General features: G+C 42.1%; 2 protein-coding genes across 2 annotated transcripts in view; one reads left to right on the top strand and one right to left on the bottom strand.

Moving 5' to 3' along the window:
• Positions 1 to 1,916, bottom strand: part of LOC136422045 (dynein axonemal heavy chain 1-like) — a 66,195-nt gene extending 64,279 nt beyond the window's left edge. Inside the window, exons 1-3 of the mRNA XM_066409667.1 lie at positions 1,794 to 1,916; positions 625 to 803; positions 173 to 245 (exon numbers count right to left, since the gene is read on the bottom strand). Of these exons, the coding sequence (XP_066265764.1) occupies positions 173 to 245; positions 625 to 792 (241 nt within the window). The 5' untranslated portion in view covers positions 793 to 803; positions 1,794 to 1,916. The remainder of the gene's footprint in view (positions 1 to 172; positions 246 to 624; positions 804 to 1,793) is intronic.
• Positions 1,917 to 5,127: 3,211 nt separating this feature from the next.
• LOC136422222 (protein sidekick-1-like) lies at positions 5,128 to 12,182 on the top strand. Its single transcript, XM_066409868.1, has 6 exons — positions 5,128 to 5,278; positions 9,536 to 9,691; positions 10,307 to 10,441; positions 10,662 to 10,832; positions 11,186 to 11,308; positions 11,878 to 12,182. Exons 1-6 carry the CDS (start codon positions 5,233 to 5,235, stop codon positions 12,180 to 12,182), a joined length of 936 nt encoding a protein of 311 aa, XP_066265965.1. The 5' UTR covers positions 5,128 to 5,232.
• The last annotated feature ends 7,054 nt before the right edge of the window (positions 12,183 to 19,236 follow it).

Genomic DNA, 19,236 nt, shown 5'->3' with positions numbered 1-19,236 from the left:
TAGTGTTCGGATAGGAGGCATATTGCCTATAACATGTAGTTTAAAACTTTTTTTACTTTTGAAAACATTTGAAAACCCACCTCACAGCAATTACTGATAACAGTAAGACTCTGTTTTATGTTATAGTCATGCAAAACAAAGTGTGCGTTTAAAAACATTTAAGTTGAGTTACCTTTTGGAGTGTGTTTTTCCTTCCCAATATTCCATAGTGTGTCCTGCTGTGTTTGTGGCCCGCTTAAAACATTCTGTAAACATTACATAACAAAACAATAGTGATCGAACTGCAATGATGGAAACTTGAATCACTTTTTATCTATAACAAACTACAAAGCACAAGACATTTACATTCTAAATCCAGTCCTGTTAAACTTGAACAATACCAAAACTTATTAATAAGCACCTTGGATTGGGATGAAATACAGGACGTCAAACCTGTACAAGTAACCAGTTTTTGTTGATGATTTTACAAATTTCACACAAGCATTAGGAATCCTGTCTATAGTAACAACCAGGTTTTATCAGTCCCCTGAGTGGTCTTCTTGGGCAGGATTGACTGTAGTACAGTACATACCAAATATCACTACATTATTAACACACACATGAAATAACATATCAGTAACACACCCCCAGATTTCTCTCAGCTTGGTGGGGGAGGATATCGGAGTAGAATCCTCTCTGTTGGATCTGCGGGTATCTGTGCGGCCCCTGGCTGGATCGCCCGCGTAATCTCGCGCTGGTGGCAGAGAACTGTCGCCCCTGCGACGTTTGGGGCGTCTTTGGCGTGAAACTCATCTTTACTTAGACTGGGAAAGTATAAAAGAGTCCACCATGAGAACATATTGGGTTAAAAAACATGGTGAAAAGAAAAGGTGGTTAGGTTTGATTTCAGAAGAATTTGTACATTACAATGTACTGATTATAGTTAAAAAGCATTTAAAAGAAAAGAAGCCTTTATATAGATGTGTCACAAATTGTGTTGACATTATAACACTAAAATTCCTAACAAGATAAAGAAAAATAAAGGATTCGGCAAAAAAACTTTCACAGTACTAATATTTCATTATCATCATTTTGATGTCAAAGTTGTTGTTTTGGTAAACTTTTGCAATTTTTTCCACAACGTATCTGCAATGCCATTTTATGAATACTAGTATATCTATCATTAACAATCTCTAATCTGCAGAATCAGTAAAGAAAGACTTCTCCAAATCATTCTGATATCTATGGAAATTAGACAATTTGAAGATACAAATGTATGGTTATATTACTTGTATCAGCAGTTCTACAATGCAATAACAATATTCACTCTCTCGTGACTGCGGTGACAATACTTGGTCAGAGTTGTGGCTTATCAATAAATGATTATCTCTGCTTCCACATTGTAGTCGAACGTGCATCTAGACAGACACCGACCAAAGCAATGATAATGACTGACCAAAGCAATGATTCACTACAAACCTCTTACACTGAACACTAAAGAAAATGTCACGATCATAAAATTAAATTTCCATTCGCACGCAAGTTCTGAAATGGGGATGTTGTAACTACAGTCGTTCTAATGTTGATTATTTTTTCTTGTAAGTACCTTTTATATCAAATGTTACATTAGAAATCTGTAATAGATCTGTAGTTAACATGAACGTAATAGAAAAATCATCCCTAAGTTTTCATAGTTGTTGTTACGCCCCCCTCCCACACTGTGATTTTTGTTTTGACAAGGCTACGAAAGCACCAAAATCAGCTTTAAACGCAACAAACACCTTTAAAACATATAAATAAACTTCCAAACTTACCATAAATCGAATCTGAGCTGAAATAATGTTAAATCGGCGCACGGAACATCAGAAAACGTTCGCGAGAAGTTTGGAAACTTCAACTTGTGTTCCTCTCTCTTTACGCCATTAGCGAAAATCCAAGATGGTGGATAGCAACGCTTGGTTGTTAGGGACGTGATTTCATAAACATATCCCGGCATGCAACAGCCCGCGGAATTTGAAACGCCGTCACTTTGCGGCATCAATTTCTTGACAAAAACATGCGGAAAATAACAATTATAACAACCAAATTACAACAAGGACAACAAAATCCCATTTTCATACATGATTTCACAAACATGTCCCGGCATGCAACAGCCCGCGGAATTTGAAACGCCGTCACTTTGCGGCATCAACCAAAGTACAACAAGGACAGCAAAATCACATTTTCATACACCCGAAAGAACCAAATAAGTTTCAAAGTGTCTGTAGTTGGAGAAAAGTGCCGTCTACCGATCGTTGAAAGTATTGAAAGTATGTCACAACTCACAATGCTGTGAACAATTTGGTTGTGATGTTTCTAATTACAAAAAAACTCATTTGCTGAAAGCAGGAATTATGATATATAACGTTACTTCGATTCTGTATATGAACAAGGCAAATTACCGAACTAGGAAATATCTGAGATACAGAATAAAAAGTTCGATCACTTTACTTTACCCAGGACATTATACAGTAGAATCTGCTTAAAGAGCAAGGCTGGACTATAAAACCACCCAATAAATTCAGCTAACGTAAACTCCCAGACCCCAGTCTGCTTCTGAATGTCGTGGTGTTCACATCAGTGAAGGGGCTCGCTGGCTAAGACAATTTACCAAGTACTGAAGTTACTTCAGCACATGTTTGAAATCATATAGTGTATGAAAGGAATCAAAGTATAGTTGCACATAAACAAGTCAGCTTTGTAGTACCTAACCAAGAATATGAAGCAACTAGAGTTCCACAAACACATTATCTTCGCCAAATAATCAAGGCTTATTATGGAAAGTGATTTATATTTACGTGCCTATCATCCCCTGCAAATTTGATCATGCACCATACCATTTGGACGTTATGATTGGGCGAATGAGTCCAGTTAAGATAGGGTTAAAAATCATTTGGTGGTACAGGACTAGTATATGTGTAGAGTGTGCTGATATATCTTATAACTGGTCATTAAAAAATTTGAGTATGTTGATACTATATGGGCCACAAAGGTTCGATATGGCAGTGTTGAAAGTTGAAAGTGATGATGAAATAGTACAGTCAATACATATGAATAGAATAGAATAAATCTGGCACGTTTTGAGGTGTTTCTAGTCAGGCTTTCTATTTTGTCCATATTTCGTTATGTCGCCAACCGTGTTGAACAAAAATGCTTAAACTGAACGCGTCAAAAACCAGGAGGACCCACACCTCTGCTTGGAGAATTGTTTATTTATTTGACCTACATGTACGTTTATGCAAGGCTATCTGTTTACATAACCTGACACTGTCCCATGTCCCATTAAAAGGCAGTGGGTAAACAAACTTTCCTTACTAATTATGCAAATGAGCTCCTTATTTGCATAATTAGTCATTGATTATGTAAAGCACCATCCGAGCTCTCTACATACCAAACATCACGACGATCTGTCGACCCATTCTCAAGTTATTCATGTCCGAATGTCAAAACAAAAACACCCACTGTGGTTCTTAACAAGCCGCTAGGGGGCCAAAATTTACAGAACTTACTTTCTGTGGCATGAACTATCTACCACACAAAAATCATGACCATAGCACTTTCAGAAAATATGCCCCTAAATTTTGAAGCTCTGCTGCAGTACCTTTGGCACCCACTAGAAGGCCCATTATCGAACTTGACCTTCCTTTCGGTAAATCCTACCCATCCACTAAATATTATAAGGATCCATTAACAGCTTCTTGAGTTATGTTGTCCACAAGAAAATTCACATCCACACAAAGCCCGCTGCAGTACCGACGGAAAGTGCCAGGAGAAACATTTTTGGACTTGACCTCCGTTTTCACAACATCTACACACCTGCAAAAAATCATGAAGATCCATCAACGTTTCCGTCACTTTTTTTGCCTACATACAAACAAACAAAAAAAATGCTAAGTCCGCTGCAGTACTATTGAAAAACGCAAGGTAAACTATTTTCAGACTTGACCTTCCTTTACACAACCACTACACACCTACTAAAAATCATAAAGATTCATTGAAGTTTTCTTGAGTTATGCTCCTGACATACATTCAGACCCACCCAACAGATTTTTCAACCTAAAACATAATCCTCTCCGAGTACAAGTACTCGGCGAAGATAATAACAACACTAGCCTGCCATGCTCCGACTGATAGAATGTCTCAGGCTGTCAGTATACAAATTACATTTCAACAGAGCCGCTGAGTCTATACTGGTTTCTTAGACTACCAAGTAGTCACCACAATTGTATAAGTCATACTTCTATAGACACACAGCTATCAAAGCTAATTCAGCTCTGAGGAAAATATAGATACAATTCCAACTTTGAAGGGGTTGCTTTGACAGTTGAAAACACAATGTTATGATCGATGATCCGCTTTCTCCGAGTCTTGTCGTCCAGCCTAGACTTTACACTTCCCCGTTGTCACGGCAACAAAAACAAGAAGCTGGCTCCCATTCTCTCTGGAGGTAAAATCAACACATCGCAAGGCTGGATTGTCCTCGACGCGGCTTATCCGGGGCCAGTTTGTTGGAAAAGTAACAGTCGACTGGCGACAGAAACAAGCTTATCAGCGAGGGCAAAGAGGCGTGAAGCTTGAAGTGGAAACCTAAGCTAGGTACGTGCACGCTGGGGCTAAAAACGGCGTAATATTAGTGGTCCTCAGATGCTCTGCACTCGATAAAGCTCGTTCTGTTTTGTTCTAATATGCAAAATTAGTTGTGTGCCTGTCAGATATTTTTATCCGAACCAGAAATGGCGAGGGTGTTATTTCATCCAGCCAGCGCTAGAGTTACACTTAGTCTCTTTGTACATTTACTAATCCACTTACAGCTAATAGGTTTAAATAAAGCTATGAATATAAACAAGTCTTTGTGTACAATTTTACTTTATGTTCAACCATGGGAATATGAGGGAATATATCATACCAGCTTCAACGCGATATTTAAGTCCTGTTTACGCGTTGCCATTGGTCAAGTGCAGATGCTAGGCAGTGCGCCGAATTTGTGAGTCACGAAAAAACACGAAGGCCGTATTCAAATTAGCTGACTGACTGATTTCCTGTGACGTCATCACTTGCCTATCATTAGGGCCACTTGGAGAGATGCATCTAGTTCTGAAGAGGCTGTCGTGGCGGTAGGATCACTCCGAGTTTTTGGGAGTCTGCCTTGTGCAGAAATACTGACGTTGACAAATTTCGGGACGCCATACCTCACCGCAAGGTCCACAGAGAAATATGAAGAGTGTTTGGATTGCTTCGTTACTGGTGTTCGTTTTGTCAGGTAAGTTATCGGCTTCTTGTATGAAGAGCATATGAGTATTGAAGAGAGGGAAACGAAATGTGGATATGCGTAGATGTGTGGATGTGCAAATATGATCAAGAAAGTTGTCGCTGTATTCCTGAAACGCATTGCGGCCTTGTGTATTCAATTTACATTTATATCTACGCGCAAACATGGTGTTAAATGGAGGGACCGAGTTTTGCAACAAAAAGTCTCATTTCAAAACAAGGAAGTTGCGCAAAATGAGCCCAGCTTCGTTACTCTTGTTTTTCTACCCTGTGGCCTGGGGGTTACAGAATTGGAAACTCTGGAATTCCCCAAAGTCGGGTAAGATTGGTCTCCAAGGATTTCCAACCCCAACGGTGTAAAGGGCATATGGACTTTATAACTAGCCCCCCGTGACTAATATATACATAATCAACAACGATGGCGATATAATGTGTGCAAAATCAGTAACAGTACTAGTGCCTTAATTCACAAAAATATTGAATTACGTTCAAATCATTCCCAAGAAGTTAGCAAAACAAAGTCTATTATGATAATTCCAAACGTGCCTGAAAATCAGTAACAGTGCCTTCTCAAAAATATTGCATTAAGCGCAAGCCCGATTTCAAAGACTATGACACAGTGAATGAAAGTTTTAGCGAATCCCACTGCCGCACCAAGAGAACCTTCCAAGTACACAGTGTCGAAAAAAGTTGTCCTAGAAGATACGGACGCTACGGGTAGCGAAGGTAGGGCAACATCGGACCACCGTTGCCTTCCAAATGTGGTCCTTTATTCCAAAACGTGCCTTTTTTTAGTACAAGGTGGGATAAGCACAGACAGCTTTTCAATTCAGAAATGTGAGGTGCAAGGGAATTATCCGACCTTGTCTTTCAAGTCGACGGATCATAGAAGCTTTTTCACATGTTCTTCTCGCGTTTCCCCTTTACCTTAAAACAACATCATCTAAGGTTCCAAAGAACGTGTAAGTTTTTGCCGTCGTCCAAGCCGATTTGTGCTTTTACACAACTCTTTACGCCAAGTGCAAAATCGCGCGCCCGCCTGTATAATCCGACTAGGAAATGCCCTCTAAAGTGAGGACTTGTTTCACACTTACTGTAAAAAAAAGCCCATTCCCAATTCCAAAATTCCTCTTATTTAGTTACTCCAGTTCACCACAAAACAATTGTGAGCCACTCAAATGTTTGGGTTACATTAACTGGATTTCAATATATATTGGCAGACGTCTGTTCACCATTATCTTGAAACCTTTGAGGTTATATACAGGTACCTATCAGGGAAGCAATCACGAGTGAGCTTGTTCCATGAAGATATAGTTCTAAAAAAGAAGCTTAGGTGCGCTGGGGAAATGCCAGACTTCTGTGTTTTCATGTCTCTTCTTCAACGCACGATCAATACGTTAAAACACACAGTCGTTGAGATTCAAATGACGGACCATCAAAGGGACGATGGGCCGTCCGACCACTGAAGGGACTGTGAGACCGTCTTAGAGTAAACAGACGGTAGTTCTTCTGTCTTTCACGTACTCATTGTCTTCAACTCTCAAGATCCCAAGCCACAAGATCTCCAGGGAGTCCTATTCGATCAGTAAGAAAGAACTGCAAGTCTGCGGACAATGATAATGTACTTCTAGAATTCTGTAGATGGTTACATACGATATAGCCGCTCCTTCATATCAATCATAGGCAAAACACGGTCACAAATAATCTATTTATCGATATGAAATGTAACTCGCCGGTGTCCAGAGGAGGTTAAGAACATTCCTGGTATTTTTATTTACCATTTGCTTTTGATAAGTTAAAACCACAAGCTGAAACAGGCCAAACAGTCCCTCTCAAGTTGTTGCAATTGTTTGTACGATGAAATGAAGCGGTTAGATCCCAAGTTATATTTTAAAAGGTTTAAAAACAAACCTTAATTTCCCGCGCCCACATGTTTTTGATACGAATAGCCGAAACACTGTATGATTAATGTGTGGAGCTTTGTTGACACCCGTTGCCATGGCATACGTTATTGTATACACAGTGTGGGTGGAAGTTTTGATAGCAAAAATCAATTGGCACTCTGTCTACGACTACAGCACTCTTCAGAATATCCCTCAATGCTTGCGTTTCAAATCATGAGAAGAAAAAGTCTGTAAATAAAGTCACAATGTGGTTTACTTATGCTTAAGTCCCAATTGGAAAAAAGGGCCCTGCCGGGTAGTTCACGGGATATTTTTTGCACTTTCGGGCTTGACCCCTATCTGGACCCGTGGGACACCCTGCGGCTACCGGGCTATTTTGGGGCACGTCCGGTGCCCGCGGTGACTTTAACTCGGACTTAAATTCAACCCGGGACCCTGTAAGAAACAGACGCCGTGAGCTTGTCATGCGAACACCGAGAGGTGCCCCAGGTACGCCCTCGGTATCCGGCAGTCCACCGGGACGAATGTGTGGTTTCGGGGGGTACTCTCCAAGCTAAGCAGAGGTTAGTGGAGAGTAGTTTGGAGAGTAGTTTCGGGGCACGGCCGGAACTAGACCCCCTGCGGGCACCGGCGAATTTGGGACCGAAGCATAACATCGGGCTGCCCAAGACCTGGTCTGCGAGCACTTCACTACAATCAACGATCCGTCGGGAAATGGCGTAGTGTTTGCCGAATCAATTTATTCTGGTTTTCGGTCGCCGAAATGTCGTGCAAATGGACGTGAAGGGCCCTTGAGGAAATCCCTCAGTTCACAAACGTCCAGTCACGGTTCTAATCAGCCTATTGAAGGGGGATCATTTTACAAGTCACTCGGCTAATTAGAAAATGGAGGATTCAATCACGGCAAAGGACCACTTATTGTGTTATTGGGAAATGGAAATTATTCTTTAGATGATTCACTCATGATGAAAGACCACTTATTATTGTGTTATTGTAAAATTGAAATCATTTTTATCTGAATCATCAAATATCTAAACGTAATAGTACTAGTCATATGCTTGGCACTTCCTGTAAAAAACAGTTAAGGGTACATATTGAGTGGTAGACGGATCTTGCATGATAAAACCCACTTGTCGTTGTGAAATCGAAATCATTTTCATTTGAATCATCATACAATCATCAAAATTTCAATAAACTGTGCGATTTCCTCCTTTTTATACTTTTTTTTGCGACGTTTGCAAAGGAGGAACATTATTTTCAGCTTGGAAGTAAGCGATGACTTTGAAAAAAGTGATGGAAAATACGCAAAGATCGACATTTTTTTATTAAAAGAAAGGGCCATGTTCTTGGAAGATAAAATCATTGAAAAAAGAAATCATTGCAACGGTACAGAGTATTGGTCCAAATGTCGTATAAATGCTAGTCTTGTATGTTGACTAACCCATATTGAATTCAGACTGGAATAAAAGATGCATCCGATACAATTATTTGTTGTTGCGACAGTTTCACTTCAAGGAGGAAGGGCCGGTCGCTTCCTCAACCTATGACTCAGCGACCCTTTCAGAAAATACTTCTTTACAACAACAACAACAACTCCTTGCTTACAACGCTGTGTGGTTTTTGCATCCTTCTTTTGAACAGTTTGGCTGTCAGATTGATAAATGCACGACCCCACTTACACTAATCCCGCGTTCAACTACAACAAAACACCCTGTTTACCTGCTGTTAGACGGTCTCGCCCTGTTGATCACAGCGGGATGTACTTTTGTGCACTTCACGTTGTGGCCATGTGGAACGGTGTTGACTCAAGCCGATGACCACGGCAGTCCCTTTAGACCGATTTGCATAGATACTGTCGTCTACTGTAAGTGTCTTCTGTCCCACACGATCTCCCGCTATACGTGATAGAGATGTAAAATGGTCCAAGTGTCTAGCAAGAAAATGCAAAGAAAGAACATCTTGGACTGAATTAGCATGACATTCTTCATAACTAATAAAACAAGAAATTTAAAAAAATTAGATATTTCACGGAGGTATGAATCTTCGATTTCTTTGTTACAGTTATTATGTCGGTTAACGTGGCCGTATATACTATGGTCGTGATTTTTAAGTGGTAGATAGCTCTTGGGGCAAAGAGTAAGTGGTGTAAGTCTGGGTCCACTAGCGGCTTTTTTTTTCCATCAACTGCTGGGACCGATTTTGTTTTAGACTTTGGAGGAGAATACCTCCAGAAGGGGTTATTCAGGTTTAGTACGATGGAGGACTACTACTACTAGGTTAGGGGATTGCTGTACCGGTTTGCGGGTAGAAATAATTTTTGGTATGTTTCTTTCCTTTTTCTGCAGCAGAAGATGTGGTGGCACAGATCACGTTTGACTGCCCCTCCCCCCAGACGGGCCTGGCGAACAACCCGTTCCTGATCTACTGTGTGGTGACGTCAGACGGTGGGGAGGTGCCCGGTACCAGCTGGCTCTTTGACAGCGTCATCGTGCCTAATCAAGGTGAGGAAATCATCACGAAATATAATCATAAATGTAAGAAAAAAAACTGTCACCTCAACACTGTAAAATGAACCGCAGGAGATCTTATTGGTACATGTAGCTCGTACAGGAATTTGTTTTTTTTTCTCGTAAAATGAAGGATAGTATTCTTTTTTTTCAGACTAAACGTTACAAATATTATGCAACAATGCGTTGATGAAAGTTAGACATCCAGGTAGTAAGATACGCCAAAAATAATTACTCAAGCAACTGGATAAAGTTTCAAAACTTTATCCAGTTGCTTGAGTAATTATTTTTGGCTTATGCAACAATGCTTTTTGAAACGCATGACAGAAATAGATTCTCCACTACGCTTTATATTAGCATCATGCCCATGTGATCTTAAACCGCGATCAACACCAATTTGGTGCATCGCTCTCTATGGTCTTGGCATGCGTCGAGGTAGCGTTACATGCCATGTCGAAGTACAATGTGTAAGGTACTTGTAGTTGAAGTTTGTAGTGTCGAATTCATTTTTCACACATTGAAAGGAAATTGATAAACTAGTCGCTCATTGGTTAATTCAAAATACGTCATGATCCGTCTCAACCAATGGTGTGTCTTGGTACTACACAGGAGATCGCACGACCAGTACGATGAACGGGCTGATCCTCCAGAACCTGCTGCTGACAGACGCGGGAGACTGGGTGTGTACAGGGGAGCTGTCCAACGGCTTCACGGACACCGTCACCGTACGGATCATCGTGGACGGTGAGTTAAGCCTCTTGACCATACCATCGTGAGCTCGTAGCTATCTGTGCGGTTCTATGAGTGTTGCCCAAATCACTAGCGCAAGCCGGGCAGAATTAACTTAAGCAGTTCGTAACGTTACCCATTGTACAAAACTGGTGTGCTGCTGAAGTCGGTTTACCGGTTCTGCGAAACAAACAAACAAACTAACTAACTTTTCATTCTTATCTTGACCATGTAGACTTTCCTGGTCCGCCCCTGAACTTGGCCTTAGAATCTCCAAGGACGTCAAGTGTACTGGTGACGTTTGACCGTCCGGAAGGGTCCGAGCCATTGGTCTTGACCCAGTGGACCATCGAATACCGTGCGTCAGGGGAGGACGCATGGACAACGGTCATAGAGACAGACACGGGTAAGTAGTAGTGTAGGAACTCTAGTGTATAAGCTTGGTACACATTCAAGAGTTTGTCACCTTCCACAGGGCTATTCTGACTGATTAACTTTGCACTGTAGCTTTATGTGTTACTGCTTACAGATGCAGTCCTAAAAGCAAAGTATTTACTTTTACATTTACTTTTGCTTAATTGGGACCGCATCTGTTAGCAGCGACACCTATAGCTGCAGTTCAAAGTGAACCATTCAGAATTGCCATGAGGGAGGTCACCGAAACCACGGTTGAATAAAACACTTGGTGCTGTAGAAAGAGTCTTTTTATTCAATGACTTACGTGATAAAACTATTCACGGGTCCACTTCTCCTTTCCAGACCAGACAGAGTTCACCATCGCGGGGTTAGTGCTCCAGGAGACCTACGCGTTCCGTGTGGCGGCGGAGACAGGGGCGGGGAAGGGCGACTACTCCCAGGAGGTGTCCATCACTATCACAGAAGGTAACAACACTGTGCAACAGTGTAACTTCATGAGAAACAACATTGTTCGATATTGTAATTTTGATATAGTTGAAAAACAACAGTGCGCCACATTGTAATTCTAATGACTGGGAAGCAACCGATTGTGCTTTATTGTGTAACGTGCTGTGTTTGTCTGTAAGTGTTCCCCTGCACATTCGGTCAGCTGTGACCTGGGCTTCAAGTGATTTTATTATTTTCGAAATAAGAATAATTTTAGTATACAAGGATCAGGTTGATATCAACTAGGAAACGGTTTGAAGTTACATGTAGATCCTTATATGCCACCACGATTTTTACGTGCTCAAGTTGTGGCTCCGATCGAGAACGCACGTGGCCTCTAGCTTTTCGTCCAACCAAAATGACGTTTCTAGTCGGAACTAGATAATTTTGCTCATTGTCACCTGAGTCGAGTGATGAAATAGGTGTTAAGTGCCTTTCTCAAGGGTACAGCATGATAGGGATTTGAGCCCAGAACCGTTAGATGTCATAAGTCCGTAATAACATAGCCACCAAAGTTAGCCGCAAAATAACCGCAGATCTTTTCTCAGTGACAACCCTACCACCAACGACGACGACACCAACCACACATCCGCCACAACAGACCTCCGCACAACCTCCATCTACAACACCCGCTGCCTCCCTTGCAAACAACACTGAGACCTCCCCCACCATTGGACAACAGTCAGGCGATCCTCAACCGTCCCTCAACAGCATCCTCCCAATTGTACTGGGGCTGTTGGCTGCTCTGATTGTGTTCGTGTTAGTCGGGGCGGGGGTGTACGTTTGGTGTAAGAGGTCTAGGAGAAGGGTGGTCTGTCAGACACAGAATACTGCCAAGACACCCCCTGCCTAAATAGTTTCTGAAGCATCCCCAATAGGATGTAATAAGCGTCGTTTGAGAGGGATGTTTTTCGACTGTATATCATTTTGTCCTTTCGTTTTGAGTGTTTACTATTTTGTTGTGTTGTGCTGTGTTCCTAATCTTCAACGTGTAAAACATTATAATGCAATGTGTATCTTTTTCGTCGTTTTTTAACTGCATTTGTATACCCGAAAAATATACCATATTGTTCAAAAGTACGATAGCCCTATTTTACAATATCCGTCCTTTTATGATTAATGTTTATTGGGAGGTTTTGGATAATTTGCTCTGTCCTAATATGTATTGTTTTTACTGTACAATATTGAAATAGTCAATTTCTTTACCAGTTTTCTGCTAGGACTTTTTTGTACATTGAAAAGACAAAAAACTTTTATCAGGTTTGCCTTTGCATTGAGCTTAGTGTTGTAAAGTGCTATGGTTTCCGAACCCCTGGCTTGTGTATGCGTGTATATGGCACTAAGATAGAAACGATGCGTGAATCAAACCTCTTCAACTGTTTGCTATGATATCTCACATCAATGTACGTAATATAAGCTATATACCAATAAAACCTTACAATTTTCTTGAATTACATATGATCGACACTATAAACAGTACAGGTAATAATATTTTACCATTAGTCTAGTAATAGTATTTAGCCTATGTGGGCAAGAAGATGCGAATAACGATCACCAGTTTCATCACTGTTGCTGTTATGCTATAGCTGATCTATTTACCTTTATCGATAAAGCAGAGCTAAAGTTTGGGGTACTTTGGGGTTTTGCGGAGCACCCTCAGCTCCACCGGAAGCCCCATACACGCCCCTTCAACTGTCACCTCAATTACATTAACTATCGACGTTGTGCTTCAAATGTTAGAAACTTTCAAACTGAAGTTGTTAATCTAGTTAAACTAGTTCTAAGCGTTGCCCTGTGAATCAAGGATTGCCTCTACCTTGGTGATTTAACTTTGCTCCCCTAACAATTTAATTCATATAATGATCCAGTAGCAGAAACTGTACAGGCTTTGAGACTATTTGTTTCTGGGAATGTTTTTCATAAAATGCAACGGAAAAGAAGTAGTCTTGTTCGTTTGTAGAAATAACGATTTCATTCATATAAAGATTCTGTAACGGGAACTATACAGACTGTGAGAATATTTGTTTTCTGGGAATGTTTTTTTTTACAAAATTAAGGACAATATATATAATATACTTGATAAAATGTAATGAAAAACAAGTAATCTTGTTCGTTTGCATAAAGCTACTATAAACCATGCCTCCTAGCGGTCTCTTCGAAAATTGACCTTTCTATTGCATCTCGTTAGCCGATCCCTGAATCGATTATTTAAAGTGACGTCCTTGGTTAAACCGGTTTGACAGGAGTTCCCTTAATTAGAGTTGTAAATTTATTTCAGAGCGAGGAAGGTTTTCAGTGTGATCATTTCGTCAGCATACCCGAGGGCTTACTTAACAACATTGGTGACCTGTACGACAGTGCACCGGAAATACGTCACAAGTTTTCACAACCGCGACAGGTTGTTTGTGTCTAGAAATCGGCTCTTTGAACAAGGGTGGCACGGATTGAGCAACGGCACGGTCTTGTTATCACAAAATTACAAGGCATATAGGAACAGTTGTCTGCGTAGCTACCCAGCCAAGTCTTCGAATCATATTTTTCAGACCAGGCTCAAGGTAGGTGCAGCTACCACTTATAGCTTCCATTGTCCGACAGTTCGCCTCGAGATATATACACCCACTTGTTTAGTATGTCCCCGAATACCATGTCGTAAAGGGCTGTACATAAGTGGCTGTGCGTTTTGTCAGTAAACACCTGTATTCATGAAGTGTGTGTTTTCTGGCCCCCTGAAGAGATTGCACCCTCTAAACCGCGACTTTTCTTCGGATAGGATTGAAAATTACATGTCATATTCAGATCACGTACAAAGCTGAACCCATAACTAGTTTATATTACTCACACTACGTTGAATATATGTATGTGCATTTCTTGTAATGCACTTAGCCCACTACTCTTACTTGTAGTACGATAAGTCTTCATTCGGTCAGTCATTCATTAAGTTAGCTAAGCAACAGCAAACAGGATGGTAATTTGACGGGTGACCTTGGTAGATCGATATCTACTCGTACGGCTTGTGTTGTGAAAACAGGTTGTCCGACGACCTAGTTTGATTCTTCGGGTTTTGAACTCATTGGATACCGACAGAACCAAATTAACTGTACTTATGAATAAGCAAGTTGATCTTGTTTTCATGATAGACAAAAGCGTTAGCTCTAATGTCAACTAACTATAAGGACGAGACGTCCTATTATGTGCAGATGTGAGGTAGCTATAACCACATGTGGACACGTTCCTGTTTTCCACTAAAACACATGGCTACGCTAATTTCACTTGGCAGCAGTCCTGTTGAACGACCTGAGGTATGTGGTTTGTTTGGGAGGAAGTCATGCTCGAATGATTGCAGGCTTTTACAGGCGCTGTTCAGTGAACTCATCGCTCTGGTATGACAAATACTAAACGAACCGGTCCAACATGTGTGATCGCACGTATACCTGGTGTATGTGCTATCGCACACGTCGAACGGCTCTGTTTGTCATACCGACCTGTGTCTGCTTACTGTACTGTATTCATGCACTGTCGCCTGCGTCCGGTTTGTGGCCGCCCAGAAAACCAACTCTGGTAAAACACAACAGAAGTTACGTTCGGTGTAATGTAACCAGCTGCTGCCACACCGCGTGCCCGCGAAGCTGGTGTGTTACGCCAAATGGCGGTTTTACCGGCTATATAGATACAAATACAGAATTCCCCCCACAACGCAGATTCAGACCATGATATGTAGGGTTAAGTTTGTCATCATATAGACCACATTGATCTTTTTTCACAGTGAACAGTCCTTACTAATAAGGAGGACCATGGAGGACAAAGATGGGAAGATCCGCCTCCGTTTGGCCGAAGACATCATCAATGACCAGGTAGGGGGAGCTGGCTGGATGTACCTGGATATCGCATTACAGGTGGACAAGTACTCCCCCAAAACTGTCCTGGTCAAAACACGAAAGTGCGACCCGCAGGGCAGAATCGTCCTCGAACCCAAGGCTCAAGAGAAGACGAGCAACTATCTCGTTTCCAAGGACTCCAGCGCGGCGAAGATTCTAGACGACGTCTCTGTTCAGGCCTACCCGAAGAAGGCGTCTTGGAAACAGACGTACAGCTACGAGAGGAGCGTGAGCGGTAACGTCAGTCTCAAGGCAGTGGAGGCCGTGGGTTTCTCGGCTGAGGGCAGCAAAACCAACAAGCGTTGTGTGGAGACCACCTGTACCGACCTGGAACACAGAAGTGTGGATATAGAAGACATGAGGAGCGCGCTGTCTGCACTGACGGCTCAGACCAGCGCGGAGGGGATCAGGAATGAGACCAGCTTCCTGGTGGTCACGGACGTGCTGGTCGCGGGGGAGGTCAGCATCGTGGAGACACAGGACTCGAAGAAAGACGGGAAGGTGTGTAAGACTGAGAAATTTCTTCAAAGCTCCTGTGATTATATAATTAATCCAAACCCAGGGGCCGTCTATTTGCAATGACGAAAATTTACATACTCTATCATTTCATTCAGGTAAGCGTTGACGCTGAGATCCACGGGGTGGGCATTGAGGCTGGCGGTGGCACTACCAAGGAGACGTCTGCTAGCCTCGAGCGCAGCAACACCGGAGGCATCATTCTCGCCATCAAACTGGCCCGAGTACATTATGACGAACAAGGCATCATAGAGGGAGACGGTGTGTTGGCGGGCGGAAGTTATGAGGGAAACTACACCCTGGGCTTTGGCAACAAAGACAGGGAGCGGTACTGTAAGTACATGGACTTGATATGATATTTGATATTTGTCTTTCAATACAATTCCGGTGGCGCAGTGCTAGATCTTGTCAGTAAATGTACATGAAGCCAACTTTGACTCATGACGCCCGTTTTATTTCCTCTACGGCAGACACCGTGAAGACATTGGCGACACCCATAGGCGTGAAAAAGGACAAGTTCGAGATCAACGTGAGCCTTCTCGGGCGACAGAACAGCACAGAGGTCAAAGTGCCACAGGACGTCTGCGAAACTGGGTATTGAAAATTGTATATCTTTGTAGCATGTATCGCAAGTGATATGTGTGTCGTGGACCTTTTTACTGTTCGAATAGAACGCACCACAGCTCAATTAATGCTATACAGAATGTCCCTCCTCTGTACAAATCCAGAAAAAAATTGTCAAAATTTATGTTCGCATGTTCTCTTGTTTTCTTTTTTTTCTCGATTGTTAGTTAGTTAGTTAGTTAGTTAGTTTGTTTGTTTGTTTGTTTGTTTAGACTGCACCAGGCCAGAAAGAGCCTTCCAACTGGCTCCAAGCTGCTTCCGTTGAAAGGGATTCAGGTTTTCAAGCTGAAGAAGAAGAAAAACTTCCTCTCTCGTCTGAAACATCTGTTTTCCTCAAAAGATGAAGAAGAAGTCAAGCTGTCCAAGGTTGGTATTGTTGCTAAGACTTTATGTTAAAACGTAACATCTACTTAAATTTCTTCACAGATGTATTAACCATATGTTACATTGATCTTTAAGTCACAACCAGACTGCTAGTATGAATAGCCAATAAAGTTATGCCAGCTCAGTTACAACAGTATTGTATGTCACAAATATTTTTCCAATGCTAAGGTGTTGGTGACGGACTTAGAGCAGGACAAAACCTACATCTGCCCCTGTAGCGAGGAAACAGCCGTTACCGACGACACGGCGCTGTGGTTTGACTGTAAGCAGTGGAGGGAGGAAGTTGCGGGGCAGGGTGAGCCGGGCAATCACGAGGATATTAAAGAAACAGCAGCGACAGCTTTGCATGTAGACATTAGGAGATTCCAATTACGAGCCTCTTACTAAGGACTCTGGTAGTTTTGTTCAAAATCATTGTACACGCACATACGTACCATGTCACACGTGACATATCATTCTGTGCCCTAGCTTGCTTTCCATAATCTAAGACGCTTGATCCGACAAGCAGATGCCAGTAGCACCATATTATAGGCGTCACAACCGTACTAGTGTGTTCATGGAAGAATACGCACATAGAATATTGTTTACACATCATAAACTGCAGGATGATGATGATTATGATGATGATGATGATCTTAAAACCGCACCACGGACAGTGTTTCAACCTATCCAGGTAGCGTGTGTAGTCGAGTGGTTAGCGATCTTGCCTCTGGAACTAGAAGCCCCGGGTTCGATCCCGGCTGTGTCGCTCACCCGACATGCACGCTATCGGAAAGGGTCGCAGTCCTTAGGACGGGACGTTAAGCCGTGGTCCACTGTTCATTGTGCTCGTCGAAAAGAGCTAGGGGAATTTCCTCGGTACAATGAACCTGTAAAAACTGTACATAGCGTCTGTCTTCTCTGTCAAGACCAGTGGAAGATTAGCTCATCTGTTTATTGAGTTCATTTGAGCTAAACTGGTTCAGGATCACTTTCCTTTCCTTTCCAGTGACACATATCGAATAGGTTTCTACTTTTTGCATGTGAGCTCCATGACTCATAAACGGGTATGACCTGTGTTTCAGAGTTCCAAGTGACCGTTTTTGGGAACTCTTACTCCGTGTGCGAAGAGGATCCCATTGCTCGTGTCTTCGGTGATCGAAAGTGCGATGACGTAGGTTTTTCTTCCTAACATCGATTTATCTATGGACTATGGCTTGACAAACCCTTAATGCAAGTGTTTTGAGTGAATTAGCCACAAATGCATGGCCAAGATGCCAAACTGTCTTCAGGGCCTGCACTGGCTAGCTCCTTGGGCTCAGAGCCAATTAACAACAACAACTCACAAGGAAATTTTACCACAGTAACTAAGGGAAGGGGGCTGTGATAAAATTTTCTTCGGTGCATGTTGGCCCAGAGCCCGAGGAGCTGGCCTGTGTAGGCCCTGGAGAAAGTATCGGCCAGCACACAGGCCAGCTCTCCGACACCATAGCTAACATGTCCACCGAGAAAATTTCCCTTGTTTCATGCAGATATAAACATCTGGGTGGGCTTAGTTTACCAAGAGGGGGAAGGACCAAAAGCACAAAGGGAAACAAACACTGCATCCCTGGGAGAGACTGGTGGCCAGGTTATTTGTTGCAATTGATTTTTATCAATTGACAACACATGTTGATCTTTACGTTATTTTAAGGGCCTAATCAGCTGGACCAACCCTGGGGATGGAGGAGGAGGAGGACAAGACTTGGCTTGCGCAGACAGAACGTTCAAGGAGTACGGAATCAAAGCTAACGCAGTCATCGAACTGATAGAAAGTTTTGCGGGAGGAGCAGGATGGAAAGAAAGAGCTTTGGGCGGTAAGTATCTGCCTTTATAAGACTTACAGTATGTTTTGTCAATTACAAGACTGGCAATTGATATGTGGCCAGTTTCCTACTCGACACAACACAGGTTAACTTTGACCATAGATAGCGTGCCTTTAACATTGTTTCCTGACTTTGTCTGAATGATGTTATAAAACTAACTTTGTCCTTCTGCCTACAATAGGTTCATTGGCGAAATGTGAACTGGAGCTGACCTTTGAGGCCTGTGAGTTGACCCTGCGCGTGGGGGAGGATGAGCGCATCGACACGCTACCAGAGAAGGTGCTGTCGCTCTTGGTAAGTCAAGATATTATATTCGTGAATAATTTCATCAGGTTGGCGAATGACTGAATGGCAGGGTTCTTTTATTCACAACCAAGTATTTTACTGTGTACAGTACTGCATTAGTCAGTATTACCCTGATGAAGATGACAGATAGTCGTCGAAACGTCGGCTTTTGTAAAATACTTCGTTGTGAATAAATATTATATTGATATTGATCTGGATGAGTAGTAAGAAAAAACTTCCTGGCATTTTTGACCAATTGCCGACGTCGCATGTTGGTTATCTGACGTGATTGAATTCCGAGGAAGACTTTAGCTAAACAGTCGAAATTCGCAGCGCCATCTTTTGTGTTGGAAAAACTATTTACTATTATGTGAACTAT

This window comes from Branchiostoma lanceolatum, chromosome 16 (assembly GCF_035083965.1).
Source record: "Branchiostoma lanceolatum isolate klBraLanc5 chromosome 16, klBraLanc5.hap2, whole genome shotgun sequence".
NCBI lineage: Eukaryota > Metazoa > Chordata > Leptocardii > Amphioxiformes > Branchiostomatidae > Branchiostoma > Branchiostoma lanceolatum.
This window is presented reverse-complemented; position numbering and strand designations above follow the sequence as displayed.